This window comes from Neofelis nebulosa, chromosome 6 (assembly GCF_028018385.1).
Source record: "Neofelis nebulosa isolate mNeoNeb1 chromosome 6, mNeoNeb1.pri, whole genome shotgun sequence".
Taxonomy (NCBI): domain Eukaryota; kingdom Metazoa; phylum Chordata; class Mammalia; order Carnivora; family Felidae; genus Neofelis; species Neofelis nebulosa.
In genome coordinates this window covers 61166217-61184269 of record NC_080787.1, presented here as the reverse complement: position 1 = coordinate 61184269, position 18053 = coordinate 61166217, and the positions used below count along the sequence as shown (strand labels likewise).

The following is an 18053-nucleotide window of genomic DNA, read 5'->3' as shown; positions in this document are numbered from 1 at the left end:
CGACCCACATCAAGTTCCTTCCTTTGGACTACCTCTTGTGGACTCAGGTGAGCACCAAACCACAATAGTATTAGCAGTACGTTTGATTTTGTCACCAAGAAAAATCACATATATCATTACAGCTGTCATGTGCTACCTGGTCTCTATATAAAGCATGTGGGCTTAGTAATGTTGAGACATTACCCATAACAGGGCAGGATCACAGTATAAAATGAGGAGAAACGCCTACTATGCAGAGATCTTGGACTCAGAACAAAATGCAATAAAAGGAAAGACTTTGGGGGCACCTGGGTGGCTCAGTCAGTTAAGTGTCTACTCTTGGTTTCAGCTCAGGTCATTATGTCACAGTTCTTGGGTTTGAGCCCTGCATAGGGCTTTGTGCTGATAGCATGGAGCCTGCTTGGGATCCTGCTTCTGGCTCTGCCCCTCCCCTGCACTCTCTCTCTCTCTCTCTCTCTCTCTCTCTCTATCTCTCTCTCTCCCTCTCTCTCTCTCTCTCATAAATAAATAAATAAATTTTTTTTAAAAAAGAAAACTTTTAAAAGACCCCATTTTGGGGAGCCTAGGTGGCTTAGTCAATTAAGCATCTGACTTCAGCTCAGGTCATGATCTCACAGTTCATGAGTTCAAGCCCCGCGTTGGGCTCTTCTTCGGATTCTGTGTCTCCCTCTCTCTCTGCCCTTCTCCCGCTCATGCTCTGTCTCTTGTAAAAATAAACAAACATTAAAAAACATTTTTTTAAAGACTCCATTTTGCAAAGGAGTGTAACTTTTAAAAATTATATATAGGATTGTTGTATTATGTCAGAAGAAACTTTTTATTTTGTCTTGCTTTTTGTTCTTATTGAGATATAATTGACACATAATATTATATAATTATATTAGTTTCAGGTGTACAGTATAATGATTCTATATCTGTATATATTGCAAAATGATCATCACAATAAGTCTAGTTAATATCTGTCACCATGCATAGTCACAAATTTTTTTTCTTGTGAAAACTTTCAAGATCTCTCTTAGCAACTTTTTTTAAAGATTATTTATTTATTTTAAGAGAGAAAGCAAGTGTGAGCAAAGGAGAAGCAGAGAGAGAATCCAAAACAGGCTCCATGCTGTCAGTGCAAAGCCTGGCACAGGGCTTGAACTCACAAACCATGAGATCATGACCTGAGCAGAAATCAACAATTGGACACTTAACTAACTGAGCCACCCAGGCGCCCCTTGGCAACTTTCAAATATACATTATAGTATTATTAACTATAGTCATTATGCTCTGCAGTACATGGTTGTGACTCTGGAAGTTTGTGCCTTTTAACCCCCTTCACACATTTTTCCCCCCTTTCCCACCTGTGGCAACCACCAATCTATTCTCTGTGTTTATGAGCTCAGTTTTTGTTTGTTTTAGATTCCAGACAAAAATGAGATCATACAGTATTTGCCTTTCCCTGTCTGCCTGACTTCACGCAGCTTAATGCCCTCAGGGTCCATCCATGTTGTCACAAATGGCAATTTTTTCCTTCTTATTAATGGCTGAATAATGTTCCATTATACATATGTATACCACATTTTCTTTATCCATTCATCCATTAATGCGCAGTTAGGTAGTTTCCAAATCTTGGCTGTTACAAATAATGCTATAGTGAATATAGGAGGGCATTTATTTTTTCAGTTAGTGTTTTCACTTTCTTTGGATAAATACCCAGAAGAATTACTGGATCGTATGGTTAGTTTTATTTTTAACTTTTTGAGAAACCTCCATATTATTTTTCATAGTGGCTGCACCAATTTATGTTCCCACCAACAGTTCACAAGGGTTGCCATTTCCCCACAACCTTGACAACACTTGTTATTTCTTGTCTTTTTGATAATAGCCATTCTAACAGGTGTGAGGTGATATGTCATTGTGGTTTTGATTTTCATTTCCTGGATTAATGATGTTGAGTACCTTTTCATGTGCCTGTTGGTCATTCGTATGTCTTCTTTGGAAAAATGCCTGTTCAGAACTTCTGCCCAATTTTAAATCAGAAAAAAAAATTTTTTTGCCCATGAGTTTTATGTATTTTGGATATTAACCCCTTGTCAGATACACGATTTGCAAATATTTTCTCCCATTTAAGAGGTTGCCGTTTTATTTTGCTAATAGTTTCTTTCTTGTGCAGAAGCTTTTTAGTTTGCTATAGTCCCACCTGTTTGTTTTTGCTTTTGTTGCCTTTGCTTTTGGGGTCGATTCCAAAAAATCATTGCCAACCGAGATCAATGTCAAGGATTTACCATCTGTGTTCTTTCAAGGAGTTTTATGGTTTCTGGTCTTATATTCAAATATTAAATCCATGTTGATTTGATTTTTTGTGTACAGTGTAAGATAGTGGTCTAGTTTCATTCTTTTGCATGTGGCTGTCCAGTTTTCCCAGCACAGTTTATTGAAGAAACTGTCTTTTCTTCATTGTATATTCTTGGATCCTTTGTCATAGAAGTAAGTTTTAATTTGAAAATACAAGTACTGGAAAAAGGATGCATATTGACACTTGGTAACCAAAGTTTCTGAGAGACATCTATTGGTTATTGTGTTTTGGTTTTGGTTTGGGCTACATAACACTTCCTTCCTATTTGTTTGCACACACATGACCTAGGATAAGCCAATGAGATACTCACCCTAGGATTCAAATGTTAAGAAAGGCATCCAAAGAGAGAGCAATACTTAGAAATTATTTGTAGCTGAGGTGACCACAGTCCTAGAGATGACAGTGTCTGCATCCTGATGACACTGTTCACACAGTGTACATTTGGCTATGTTTGAACTGCCTAGATTCCTTTATTTCAGCCTATTTCTACCCTCCAGTTCTCTAGTCTTCCCATTGATTCTATAAGCTAGCCTATTGCTTGCCCATAAAGTCCTTTCCTGCTTAGAATAGCCAGGATTGGTTTCTGTAGACCATCACCATTAAGAAACCTAATAAAGGTTTATTCCAGATATTTCATGCTATAACAAATAAGATATTTTATTTCATTATTTTTCCTGATTTTTGTTTGCATACTCTTGTCTCTAATTCTTAATCTTCTAATCCTTTTTTGTAGTTTTGTTCATACCATTATAGTTTGAATTAGACACCTGCTCACTATTAGTACATGAAGTCTTGAGGCTTATATATTTAACAAAATGTTTCCATTCAAAAATAATAATACTCGTATACAAAGTTTAAACCTCACAAATTATGGCTGATGAGTTTTCTTTGTTTTATTAGTAATATGACTTAGAATAATCTTTCATGCCATATTTGTTAGCATAAAATCTTCCTATTATTATATGCATTTGAAACGTCAAGTATTGTGGTCCCCAGAAATAAGTTAGTATTTTGCAGTATGCTGCTGCTTTTTTCCAGCTCTTTAACAGCTAAATCACAGATGTCTTAAAAATAGTTTCCCGCTAGTATCTCTAGTACAAATTCCTTTCTTTTCTCTTTCTCAGAGTACATCAGCCTTATCATTTTAATAAATTAATCCCTGTTATATTTTGCTTCTCCTAAACTGTTTCTACAAAATATCAAAACAAAATGAAAATTATAGTTAATTATCTGGAATACATGTGTGTGTATGTGTGTGTGCATTCGAACATTTAGAAACCTTTAGAAACACACTGATCTTTTTAACCACTGTTTTTCACTTATATTCTCTACATCTTATAAATAATTAAGCTCTTAACAAAACTTATCTTATATATATTCACTTATATATTTTGAGTACCAGTTAAATGGTTGGCTCTGCAAGGCAATTAAATGTATTCACATTTCTATTAAATATGGAAGAGAGAATATAAAATTACTCTCAATTTTCATGAGTTCATGGCCCAAGACTTCGGGAAGGAAATAAGATAAATTTGTATGAAGTCCATTTGGGAACAAACGTCAATAATATAAATATCTACCAATAGCTTTTAATCAACCAATGTCATGAATATCCCAGCCATCATTAAAAAAAACACAGCCATCATTAGAAAGAAAGATCATTACCAACACATTTGAATGCAAATATTCATTTGATTTGCAGTCAAATGTGTTGGTATTCAAATCCTGACTGCCATTTTTTAGCTGTGTGACTTCACCTCTCTGAGCCTCAGTTTCTTCATCTGTAAATAGGAATATAAGAGTAAGAAATCTCATTGGGGCACTATGAGAAATAAAATAATTCAGAGAGGGCACCTAGCAACTAGAACATAGTAGATAGTATCATTGCTATTATTTTTATTACTTTGGAGTATGTAAAAATGTGTTTATATATCCATGACTTTAAAAATAATAGATTAAAAGGTATTTAAAAATTTTCACCGAATTTGAATGATGACCCACTCCAACCTCGATGTTTCTTAATTTCTTAACTAAAAATCCGTTAACATGAAGACACACATGAATTAGGAATGAGAAAAGTGTTCCAAGCATATCAGTTCTTAAATATTCCATGTGTGTGATATCTGGGAATTTTACTTTATTAGAATAAACTACAAAGCATATTTTAATCCAGTACAAATCTGCATTGTTTATGTAATGTGAATGTTAGATACGTGATACCTGACACCATTGTCAATGTTTATGCCACAAACTGTAATGCAGATCTACAATGTGACCTATATCTTTTGGAGATTTTTCTTCTTTTTTGACATGTCATGGTACTGTAAAAATGCTACCTTTATCTGGTTTGTGTTGAAAGCAGTACTTTGAGAAGCCAGAAGATGGCACTAATTTCTAAGAATTATGCATCGAAAAAGAATGTGCTGCTTTGGATTCTGATCATTTACCGTTTCTTTTGCTGGTGGACATAATGATGCTCCACATTTTCATCAGTTTTCCTACATTTATGTAAAATTCTGTTTGTTCTTAACTTTTCTCTGACAATTAGATGGAGAAGTGAGAATGGTGGAATTCTGTATCTACACAGAATGTTTAAATGATTTAGTATAAGCAGGAATTGACACTCAACCAATGATATTTATTTCATGTTTTTACCTGAGGGTGGACTGAATACTGTATCCATTTGAATAGAGAGCTTGACTTTATTCAGGTATTGAGTGTTATCTTGAGTTCAGAAAGAATAGGTAAGTGTATGTTTTCTATACAAGTCACCATCACCTATGCTGTTAATAACACCTCAGAAGAGACTTACTTTTCTCTTCCCTTTAAATGAAAATCACATTTGTAGATTACCACTTTTTTATTTCTAAATGCTAATGCTGAGCAGTGTAGAAGCATACTTGACAAGGAGCTTATTCAACAACAGAAATAGAAACCACAGCGATCATGTATATGGTTTTATAACCTAAATGCATTTATGCAGGATATGGCGCTAAATCTATTGCTGTCTTACTAAGAGGTTAGAACAAAGAAGAAAAATGTTTACACCCAAATCTACAAAAAAAGCTGGAGTTGCAAGCAGTAGTCTTGTATTTTTGCAACTGTATCCATCTGCCTAAGGGTATATGAATTTTTTCCTGGCAATGTTAAATGTATATTTCTAAGTAGTCAATGCTGCTAAACACCATGCTTGCAAAATTGGCATACTGAAGTCTTTCAAATCAGCAGTTTCCAGGGGAAAATCCATCTACCATCTGCTTGCTTCATTAAAATACATAATAGAGGAGGAAGAACTGAATTGCATTTTCACTAGTCAGCGCTCCCTGGTGTCCAGTCTGCTAAAGGTTATCTACAGCAGCCCATATAGAAAACAGAAGCCAAGTAAAAATCAACCACTGCTTTATTTAGTTTTCTCTTTGTCTTTTGTATTTGTATAAAACTAAAACAATGAGCTTTATTTCAGGAAAATAGATTTAGACAGGACAGTTTATCCTGAAAACACTGTACCTTTTTAAGAATTCTTTAATAAACTTAAGGAACTTTTCTCAAGCCCATTTTGTTAAATTTTAGACAAGATTGTGATGGAATCATATAGATATTTTTTATGTAAAAGTCATCACTTCTTGGCCTTTTGGCTAAGATCAAGTGTTATGTAAAAGTCAAAAATTTCTGTCAAAAACTATCAATTTCCCCAAGAAACATAATTAGTATTTTCATCTTATAAGTTCAAAAAGACATTATTATCAAATATTAAACATAAAGCAATTTTAAAAGAAAAAAAATTTTAACGTTTATTATTGAGAGACAGAGAGAGACAGAGCATGAGGATGGGAGGGGCAGAGAGAGGGGGAGACACAGAATCTGAAGCAGGCTCCAGGCTCTGAGCAAGCTGTCAGCACAGAGCCTGATGTGGGGCTCGAACTCACAAACCACGAGATCATGACCTGAGCTGAAGTCAGACACTTAACCAACTGAGCCATCCAGGTGCCCCTAAAGAAAAAAATTTATGATACTATAGTTATATTTATTCAACTCAGTTATGAAAAACAACTGATTTGTGAAGTTTGGGGTCTCTTCCTTGATTTTCAGTATCAGTATGGAATATATTATTTGAATTTTTGCCCACACTTGAAGAATTAAGATGCTAATATCTTTGTAAAAATCCAGAAATGTTCTTATTCTTTAGAGGCAAATCACTAGAAAATGAAAAAAAATTCAAACAAGCAATGGTTAGCATTGGTGATGGTACAGAAATTCTGTTTCTATTCCAGCAGATCCAATTCTTTGTTTAATGACATAAGAACATAAATATAAGATATTAAATAAACATTTATTAAATAAATAAATTTATTAAATAAACATTAACAGCAGAAAAATAGCATTATCAGTGTCACTGTTTTTTCAACACCATGGTAAGCCCTTTGTATGTACCCACCCAACCATTTGATAAAGATGCATCCCTGGGAGCACCTGGGTGGCTCAGTCGGTTAACCGTCCAGCTTCAGCTCAGGTCAATGATCTAACAGTCCGTGAGTTTGAGCCCCGTGTCAGGCTCTGTGCTGACAGCTGAGAGCCTGGAGCCTGCTTCAGATTCTGTGTCTCTCTGTCTCTCTGCCCCTCCCCTGCTCATGCTCTGTCTCTCTCTGTCTCAAAAATAAATAAACATTAAAAAAAATTAAAAAAAAAAAAAAAAGATGCATCCCATCCCCACTTGAGCCCCGCACTGTTGTACACCCTGGAGTTGGCAAAGGACAGGCAAGCTCTCTGCCTTGATGAGCCCTAAAATCTAACTGGGGAGAGAAACAGTAAAAGATGAACAAATAGCATATTATGTAATTAGGCTGTAATAAGCAGAGCAGGATAAAGAACTAGAGAGTGATAGGGGTAGGAGGAATTAATAGTTTAATAGGATGGTCAAAGAAGACCCCTGTGAAAAGGAGATAATTATACAGAGTCTTGAAGGAAGTGAGGGAGCAAGCCATGCATCTTTGCGGGGGGAGAATATGTTCCAGGCATTAGAAACTAGAGGAGCAGAAGGCCTGAGCTGGTAGCGTGTTTGGTTTGCTTAAGAAACACAAAGAGGTGATCCAGTTTGAAGAGACGGGGGAGTGGGGGGCTCGTCTGATTAAGGGGCCCTGAACCAAGAAGCAGCGGAGTTTGAGAAGCCAGCAGCCCGGGGTTCGGCAGCAGCGGCCCCATCGGCCGAAGTTGGGGGGGGGGGGGGGGGGCGCCGAGCGCGCGGGGGTGGGGGGGGGGGGGGGTCCTGGTCTTTGGCTTCTTGACTCGGTCCTGTTTCGACAGCGAACATGTCTCGGCCTGTCAGAAATAGAAAGGTGGTTGATTATTCACAGTTTCAGGAATCTGATGATGCTGATGAAGATTATGGAAGAGATTCAGGGCCTCCAGCTAAGAAAATTCTGTCATCTCCCCGAGAAGCTAAAAACAAGAGGCGATCTGGAAAGAATTCACAGGAAGATAGTGAGGACTCCGAAGAGAAAGATGTGAAGACCAAGAAGGATGATTCTCACTCAGCAGAGGACAGTGAAGATGAAAAAGAAGATCATAAAAATGTGCGCCAGCAACGGCAGGCAGCCTCTAAAGCAGCTTGCAAACAGAGAGAGATGCTCATGGAGGACGTGGGCAGTGAAGAAGAACAAGAAGAGGAAGATGAGGCGCCGTTCCAAGAGAAAGATTCCGGCAGCGATGAAGATTTCCTCATGGAAGATGATGATGATAGTGACTATGGCAGTTCAAAAAAGAAAAACAAAAAGATGGTTAAGAAGTCCAAACCTGAGAGAAAAGAAAAGAAAATGCCCAAACCCAGGCTAAAGGCTACAGTGACTCCAAGCCCTGTGAAAGGCAAAGGGAAGGTGGGTCGCCCCACAGCTTCCAAGGCATCAAAGGAAAAGACTCCTTCTCCCAAAGAAGAAGACGAGGAACCAGAAAGCCCTCCAGAAAAGAAACCCTCTGCCAGCCCTCCACCTGAGAAATCTGGGGATGAAGGGTCTGAAGATGAAGCCCAGTCTGGGGAGGATTAAAAAAGTGATGATGGTTTGGGGAGAGATTTTATTTAAAAAAAATAAAATAAAATAGAAAAAGAAAAAAGGAGGAAAAAAAAACTTACTTAAGATAGAACATGGTTTTGGCTATGGCTTGACTCATGGCTTTCAATGCTTTTTCCCTTTTCTTGAAAATAACATTCTCTGTCTCTCTCTGTCTCTCTCTGTCTCTCTCTGTCTCTCTCTCTCTCTTTTCCAAGAAAACCATTGTATGTTTAATTTACTTTTTTGTCTTTTGGTCTTTTCTTTGCCGTCACCCCTCTTTCCCACCCCTTCCCAATGAAAGCCATGTCAAAGTAATCACTCGATTGACTGCTTCATCTTTTTATTTTTAATGGAAGGTACACTGCAGTTGTAAAGCAATAAGATTTGAGGTGAACGCTATGGAAATTTTGCTTTTTGCTAAACGGTAGCAAGTTAAACCCTAATCAAAAAACATAGAAGGGGTTTAGTTAAAAATGATTGCTTCTGTCTCTACCTGGACTTAAAAAAATCAGTTGTCATCTAATACAAGTTTATATGTCTATATACACAAGTATAGATGTCTACAAAAAATCATGATGTTACACTTCCACTGATGGGTCAGGTAGGAGATAAAGCTGAATGCTGAATTCTGAATTGTTACTAAAAGTATTCATATTTTTTACCGAGGGAGCAGGGCAGGGAATGGGGTCACCTGACCTTGTGTGAGGGGGTGGGTTTTTGTTTTGTTTTGTTTTGTTTTGTTTTTTTTAATTCCGTCACCTGTTATCTCAAAGAGACTGGGAGCCAGTGATCCTTTTACCCTGCTACAGTCTTTCAGGAACTTTAAAAAAAAAAAAAAAAAAAGCAAACAAAAAAAACACAAGGGCCACCAAAACTTAAGTCACTCTTGATTTCCTATTTCATTCTCCAGTGGTTCATGTTTTTAAATATATATGTATCTATTCTGTTTCTTGGATAAAATTTTACCAAGGATCAAAAAAACCCCACGAAAAACAAAAACAAACCTAGAATTTAAATGGCAAGATCTATACACCAGAGTGGATTTCTTCTTAACTGACAATGTTTAGGTTTTAAGCAAATAAAGTACCAATTAATGTGAAACTCAAAAAAAAAAAAAAGAAACACAAAGAGGTTAGCAAGGTTGGAGCAGAATGAGCAAGAAGAAATGGGCATTAAATAAATTCGGAGAGTGGGGATTTGAGGGTATGCTAAAGAGTTGGGGTTTTTTAAATTTCAAAATTCAAGTGAAAACACTAGAGGACTTTAAAATGTGCAGTTAATATTTAAAAGTTCACACTAGCTTCAATATGAAAACAAGACTGCCTGGGACAAAGGTGGCAAAGGAGACCAGTTAAGAAGCAAATAGTAGGGGTGCCTGGGTGGCTCAGTGGGTTAAACGTCTGACTTCAACTCAGGTCACGATCTCACACTCCATGAGTTCGAGCCCCGTGTCGGGCTCTGGGCTGATGGCTCGGAGCCTGGAGCCTGTTTCAGATTCTGTGTCTCTCTCTCTCTGCCCCTCCCCTGTTCATGCTCTGTCTCTCTCTGTCTCGAAAATAAATAAACGTTAAAAAAAATTTTTTTTAATAAAAAAAATTTAAAAAAAAGAAGCAAATAGTAGTCCAGGCTAGAGTGTATAGTGCGGTAGACTTTGTGGTATTGATGGAGGTGATGAGAAGTAGTGAAGATATATTTTGAAAATAAGCTGGATTTTCCAGTCAACTGGTTGGGGTGGCAGAGACAGAAACAATTTAGATTATGATAAGTTTTTGTTCTGAACAAAGAGAAGACTGGGGAAGAGATTTGGTTGGGAGGAAAGATGAAAGCATTTCATGAGAAAGGAATAATCAACTATGTCAGCTGCTCCTGAGACATTGAATAAGAAGGAAACAGAATTGGCACTGAATGTAAAAAGATGGTGGTCACTAGTGACCTTCACATAAGAAATTTCAAAGGAAAGAGAGATGCTAACCTGACTGCAATAAAATCAAGAGTGAATGGTAAAGAAACGGGGGGGGGGGGGGGGAAGAAAGAAAGAAAGAAAGAAAGAAAGAAAGAAAGAAAGAAAGAAAGAAAGAAAGAAAGAAAGAAAGAAAGAGAAGGAAGAAAGAAAAGGAAGGAAGAAAGAAAAGAAAGCAGAGAAGAAAAACTCAACACAGATACTCTTTAGAAGAGTCTTACTAGAATGATGAGCAGAAAAACAAGGAGTAGTTGTTTTTCTGAGGAATGTGGAGTTGAGAAAAGCAGTTTTTTCAAATGGAGATATTTTAGCATATTTAGTTCAATAGAGAAGAAGAGTTTGGTGTCTCCTGGGAAATGGGAAAGAATTGCTGAAACAACGTCCTTGAGTAAATGAGGGGTGGGTCCAATATCCAGGCAGGCAGCTTTGTAACCAGAGAGAAGGCAGAACACATGGATTAAAATGAGAGATTTGAGATGGGGAAGATTTGATGGTGGAAGGATGGGGTAGTTCTCTGTTCTGAGTTTATTTTTCGCAATAAGAAGCAAGATCATTAATTGAGAGACGTTGAATGTTAGATGTTAGACGGGGAAAGAGGAGGTGTAAATTAAGTTGCCTTAGTGACTCAATTGGGAAAATGTCAAAAGGACGGCAGAGAGTGCACAAGAGGCTTGCCCACTGGAGATTTGTGGTTAGCTCAGATGTGTTTCCTAAAGCCACATGCTTTTCTCATTCTTCACACAAAATTTGGATACTCTTAACTATCCTCATTTTAGAGACAAAGAAACTAAAACAGAGAAGTTAACTTGCTCAAATTTACATAGAAAGTGAGGAAATCCAAAATCGAGTCTGAGCCGGCTGTCTCCAGTGGCCTCTCCTCAAAATGTGAGGTGATATTAGTACCTTATGTGTCACTGCCAGCCAGTGGGCTTCAGGAGGCATCGCTGATTGCAGAGTTGAAAGGTGTTCTGCAATCTGAGCTCCATATGTGTCTTCTACCCACCTTCCAGTAGCTCTTCTTGGTCACTTCTATGCATAAAACATCGATAATCCAGATAAAGAACTAACTACAAAATATTTTTTAAAGAACAAAATACAGGGGCACCTGGGTGGCTCAGTCCATTGAGCGTCTGACTTAGGCTCAGGTCATGATCTCACGGTTTGTGAGTTTGAGCCCCACATCAGGCTCTCTGCTGTCAGGGTGGAGCCAACTTGGGATCCTCTGTCCCCCTCTCTCTCTGCCCCTCCCTGACTCGTGCTCTCTCTCTCTCAAAAATAAACATTCTAAAAAGAGAGAAAAATACAGTTGCATTCAAAACAACAATGCATCATTTCTCTGTCCTGATTGGGAATGAGAAAATTTTGCCGTGGCAAATTTTCTAGAAGACAGAAGTTTGTACCTTTCTATTATGGTAATTTTTGCTAAAATGTATTTTGTAAGCATAATGTAATATGTTGTGCAAAGATTCTACATTGAGCCTACATCCAAGTGCTATATTATAAAAAAGATTATGACATGCCCCCATCATTGAAGGTTTGTAGAATTTTTAATGACCCTAGGTGATGTTGAGAAACATAAGACTTTTCGACTGCCTGAAACATCCCAATCTGCTGTTACTGATTTTGCTCCCTTCTTCCACACACTAAATAATTAATATTTAGCTCAAATCCCAGCATTCCCCTTCCTTCCTCAGGGTCCCAATCTATTGCTGTAACTTTAAAAGAACTGAAGAAAAAAATGCAGAAGTTCACATATGGAGACCATGAGGCAACTAGGGATTACAAAAGAAAAAAATTCATTTAATAGCCCTAAAATATTCTCATTACAATCTGTTCAATCTACTGATTTGATGACGACTGACACTTCTAGAAGTCTGATCTGGGAATTTGTGTAATAGAGTAATCAAATTAACCAAATGTTGCCTGGTTGAAGATCATAAAGAGTTTACTTTCAAGAACTGGAAAGAATCATTTGTAAAGTTGAATGCCCTCTTTTTCTAATTTGGGTCCCTCGGTGTTCTCCTGCCTGATCAAGTGTAATGGAGACAGTGTGCATGAGGACACAGGGGACTCTTCACAAGTGGGCTAGACATTCCTTGGCCCCTTCTCCTGATTACTATTCTTTCCCTTAGAAGCCCTATCTTTTCACAGGCTCAGAGTTGCCACAAGACAAAGCGCCTTGAAGTAAATCACAACTAAGGGTTTAGAGCAACATCTTACCTGCCTAGAGATATGTGGTTCTCTCTGCAGTGCTATTCAGTTGAATGCTGCCTCTATAATTTTGTTTTTTAGTAGCCACATTTTTAAAAGTAAAAAGAGGTGAAATTCATTTTAATAATATATTTTATTTAACCCAATATCTAATGCATATAAAATGTTATTAATAAGATATTTCACATTCTTTTCTCCATACTAAGCCCATCTCAGTCAGCTGAGCCACAGCTCAGGTGCACAACAGCCACATGTGGTGAGTTGCTACATTATTTGACAGTGTAGTGTTAGACTAAGAAATGCCCGGGGAAGTGACAGATCCATTCCTGTGGGCATGGTTATCCTCTGTCTTCAGTATACATTATACTTCTTTTCAGTATTTGAAATTGTGTCACATTTCTTTTCAGTTGTATGAAATTGTGTCACATTTCTATTCACTGTTCATATAAATATCACACATTCCCTTATTTTTTGAATGACCTGTAAATTTCCTCACATCTACAACTCAGTGTAAGCTTAACTCATTGTTATATTTCTTGGTGTCATCAAAGTCCTAATTTCATTCTTTTTTTTTTTAATTTTTGTTAACATTTATTTATTTTTGAAAGAGAAAGACAGAGCATAAGCAGGGGACGAGGAGCGGAGAGAGAGAGAGGGAGACACAGAATCCAAAGCAGGGTCCAGTCTCTGAGCTGTTACCACAGAGCCTGATGCAGGGCTTGAACCCACAATGACCTGAGCCGAAGTCAGGCGTTTAACTGACTGAGCCACCCAGGCGTGCCCCTAATTTCATTCTTAACCAAGTTTGGTCCTCCAGCTCTCTCCATCTAATCCAACCTTCACATTGCATCACTAGATGACATTTCTAAAAGGCAACTCTGACCATAGCCCAACCACTTAAAGATTGTAGAGAAAATATCAAGCCCTTCATAATTTGACCCCTGTCTATCTCATTACATTCGCTTCTACTTTTCCTTTTTATACTTCATTCTAAAATTGTATACTCTATGACATGCTGTTTGGGCCTCCCCGCCTGGAAACATGCTGTTCTTTCGACCTGAAATGATCTTTCCTTTTTATCTGCCAGGTGAATTGCTTCTTATCACCTTTCAACTCCACTTTCCATCCAGTTCATTTGGATAAATTAATTGACCACACACTAGTTCCTTGGGATTTGAGATCGTGCTTTATTATCTTTGTGTTACCAGCATCTAGCACAGCATCTGACAGTGATGTGCATCTGAGATGTACATCTCTTGATCTAACCTAAATGTATTAAAACTTTAAGTAGACCTAGTTGCAAATTGTTAACAAGAAGAAATGTTTTTTTTTTAAAAAGTCCTTCCTAAAAAAAACAAAATTCCTCTATTTTAATATTAAGTGTAGTTGAATTCTATTGTTTTTAATGGCAACATCAAAACTCTGTTAGTTTTTTATCTTGTTTCAATGCCAGTACATTTCATTTCCTTGAACTACTATACGTACAATACTACCCCAAGGGAAATCCCGGATAGGAACAGCTTTAATGTCTCTGGAATACAAACTATATATTACTTCATTAGCTAAAAAATAAAGATAAGATGTGATATGTCTCAAATTCTTGCTTCAGATTCTGGTGACTTTTGAGGAAAAATAACATCAGAGACCATGCATCCCAAGGAATAAACTGATAAGATTTTAGCAAAATCTTACTCGGCTGATTCCACACATTACCCTACTTGAATGGTTACATGAAGCAAACAGAAATAAAAGCCTCCAATAAGTAGGATCACTTTCCTCAGGATAGTACAGTTATTTGCTGTTTAAACAATTATAACCAGACATAACAAGCTCTTTTGTTTTAAGCATCACCAGAGTGAGGATATTTCTTAAGGCTTATAAAACTTCTAGTTTTACAACTTCCCGGGAGAGCCAATATCTCTTGAGAAAGGAGCAATATAAGGTAATCAAAATAAGGAGTTCTTCCCTCTATCAAGCTGTCTCAAACTAATAAAAATAAATCCTAGGAACATCTTTTAATCCAGGAATACCATCCCTAACAGACAGGGATCGGGATCAGAAGCCCCTTCCTGTTTCCTATAGTCCTCTCGGAGAGGGGAAATAAAAGCCAGTTGGGACTATTTACAAACAAAACAGCAATAAAAGAGCAAAGTTGGAGACAAGAAGATTAGAGGCAGGACGAAAAGAGCCTAGCTGGTTAGCAGTACCTCTCAATTAAATTGTTTTGTCCACACTGGCTCTTGAACTTCATTTTTAACCATTTCCTGTTTCTACTAAATCTCCCTACAGTTTCAGTCCTATTGAAGTCTATGCTTTCATTTTGTAACAAGCATCTTAACAGAGTAAGAATAAACATATTTTTTTAAACAAAGATTTCTACTTAAAGAAAAGTTTTGGTCATTAACAATATGGTGATGGAAACTGATCTGTTTCCTGCGCATCTCTTGTCTTTCCCACCCAGATGTATGGCATTGTCTCTTCCAGAAGTGCAGGATTAGAAAAGCATAGTTTGTGTCAAGCTGTGAATTCCTGTTTAAGTCATAGCCAGTGTTTGAATGCCAAATCATATTTACAAAGCACCTTGGCAAATACTTTGGCTGCTGCTGATCTTTCTTATTTCTAAAATTACCCTACAATATAGGGCTTTGCTTTTTAAGTAAATTCTTCATTATGTAGGAAGGCAATGCAAGGGAAAGGGTTATATACAGGATCTCAAAACACTGCACTTTCTTTGTTCTGGTTTTGAAATTCCCCATTGAGTCACTTAGTTGCTCAATTCTGAAGGGCACTTAAGTCTCATTAATGTGATAGTAAACAGCCTATCCGGCCAGATGCATCAGCAAAACATTGCCCTCCTTTTACAAGTACATGTGCAGGTTTATTTTAACTATTTGGTTTGGGTTTTTCCACAGCTGTTAATATTACTCAGCCCAGGTTCAGTGGCACAGATGCCTTTGGATACACTTCATTCCTGGCTTATTCACGGATCCCAGACATCGGCTTCGATTATGAATTCCACTTGAAGTTTCAGCTGGCAAATAATCACTCAGCACTGCAAAATAACTTAATATTTTTCACTGGACAGAAGGGCCATGGTAAGATTAATTGAACCCTCTAGGACTTGCTTAGCTCCTTTCAGAATACAAAATTCTTCGTGGATACCCTCATTGGCTGTGGATAAAGGAGACATTTGCCTAAATGCAGCCTCCTCATGCTTTCTGCCTCGAGCAGGTTCCTTGTAGTCCAGTGTTCTGAAGTTCCCTGACCCTTTCTGAAGCCCTGTTCACACCAGGGCTACTTCTTATAATCAAGGGCAAGAATTCCTACAGGCAAACATCAGGGTAGAGACGGTGAGTAAGTCACGTGAGAGGTGAGCTTATTGATTTGTCCTTTCCTGTGTCTTCCTTTTCCATACATAAGGAGAGAAGGGCATTTCCCAGCAAGAATATCATTTCACCATGTGTTGTAAAATGGGTATGGTTGCCCTCAAAGGAAACCGTTCCAAATTAAAGAAGTAAATAATTAAGAAAGTGCTCGGCCTGTAATAAAGTACTCCATTGCCCTAGAATTGGTGGGAAATCAACTTCTAAGTTAAATTTGTCTGTCTCAAGTAGAAACAAGTAGAAATAAGTTATACATGTGTGGGATCAAGGAAAAGCGCATATATTTTACTCCCAAGTCAGCAGCTAACTAGTTAAGCAATTAAGCACCTACCTTCTCTGAGTTCAGTATTCTCATCTGTGAAATCAACATACTACACCAGAAAAAGACCTCTCTCTGAACCATTTTTTCTATTTTGCTAGGGTAAATAACATATTCTGTTCTTTTTTTTTTTCTAATGTTTATTTTTGAGAGAGAGAACAGGGAAGGGGCAGAGAGAGGGGGACAGAGAATCTGAAGTGGGCCCCACACTGACAGCAGAGAGCCCAACATGCGGCTCAAACCCACAAACCCTTGAGATCATGACCTGAGCCGAAGTTGGATGCTCAATGAGCTACTTAAGTGCTCCCATATTCTGTTGTTTTCAGTTCATTCAGTGACTATCTCTAATGCTGAAAATCGGGCTCTGTGTTAGCACATGGCTGAAAAGAGCCCACACTCCAAGTGAAGGGTGGTGTGTCCGCCTCCAGCCACTTCGGGAAGGATGCAGCGGGGGCTCTCTATCATGTGAAGTGCTGTTCATTTCACCTCCAAAGTCTGTTTGAATCTCTTCTCCACCTCTAGTGCCAAACTGTATGACCTCCTCCGAACTAGTCCCCCCACCACGTCTCCTGCCTGTAGTCCATTCTCCAAGTTGCACCAAGAGTTACTTTTTTAAAAACCTTGGTTAAAACCCACCTGTGACTTTCCACTGTACTTCAAATGCAGTCTAGACCTCCTTACCCTGTTCTCAGAGGGTAGGACCAGACCCCTGTCTCTGTCTCCAACCTCAAGCTCTCCCCGTCTCTTTGCTCGTCTCCTGCAGATCTTCTCCCAGAACCTGAACCACCAAGTGCTTGCCTGTCTCAGAGATGTTGTGCAGGCTCTTTCCTCTGCCTTGACAGGAGATGGCTCTGAGCAGCCTGTGGGGCCTGGATGTGTAGACTTGGATCCAGTCTCCACCACTTACAAATTATGTGTCAAGTTACTTAATGTCTCTGTGCCTCAGTTTCTTCACTTTTCAAATGGGTTTAGCAATGGCACATTCTCCAATGGAGTTGTGAGGCTTAACATAGTTGATACAAGAAAAGTTTTTAAAATAGAATTGGACTCAGTAAACATGACAGCTTCCATTTTCTCAGGGAGGCCTTCCCCAGCCACCTTCAGAACAGATATTATCACACTGCACCCAAGTTATCCTGTACCCCAGCTTCTTGTGTATTTTCTTCAAAGTCGATGCCTTAATTTATAATTCTTTAATCTATTTTTATATAGTTTATTTTTGTCAGTCTCCACTACTAGAATGGGAGCTCTATGTGGACAGAGACAAGACAATCCTAAACTTCATATACCCACACTTAGCACACTGGCTAACACACGAGCAGTATTGAATAAATGAATAGAAGACCCACCATAAAAACAGATAATTGTATGATATGTAAGACAACAATACAGTTGCACAAAGGTTTTAAAAAGTAACCATTCTTGGGGGTTTCCAGTTCAGATGCCATCTTCTGCATTAGGATTTCCCCAATGGCTACCCTTCTCCCACCCCTTACATCCATCTCCCCTGCCTCTGAGCATTGATAGCCTGCCCTACATTTAGAGCACAGACCCTTTATTGCAAACTTTGGTTTACTAAATTTCTCTTCTCGTTCATAAAAATGGTGTCCCGTTATCACTACATCACCCATAAAGCCTCTCAGGTGGTTTTAATAAATATCTGTTGAATGACTGCTAGAAGGCAGGGAGGAAGAAAGGGAAATAAGAAGGAGTTTTTACCCCTCTTTACTCCATACATCCTTCATCACATGTTTATCAATTATATCCTCTTAATTGGCACCTCCTCACCTCCCTC

General features: G+C 38.1%; 2 protein-coding genes across 2 annotated transcripts in view; both read left to right on the top strand.

The window, feature by feature from the left end:
• LOC131515417 (protein eyes shut homolog) overlaps nt 1-18053 on the top strand; it is a 779912-nt gene that overhangs the window by 678184 nt on the left and 83675 nt on the right. The window contains exon 15 of the mRNA XM_058736156.1: nt 15469-15651. Coding sequence (XP_058592139.1) covers nt 15469-15651 — 183 coding nt within the window. The remainder of the gene's footprint in view (nt 1-15468; nt 15652-18053) is intronic.
• On the top strand, nt 7578-9486 carry LOC131514404 (nuclear ubiquitous casein and cyclin-dependent kinase substrate 1). The gene has a single exon (XM_058734360.1). The coding sequence runs from the start codon at nt 7648-7650 to the stop codon at nt 8377-8379; it is 732 nt and encodes a 243-aa protein (XP_058590343.1). The 5' UTR covers nt 7578-7647; the 3' UTR covers nt 8380-9486.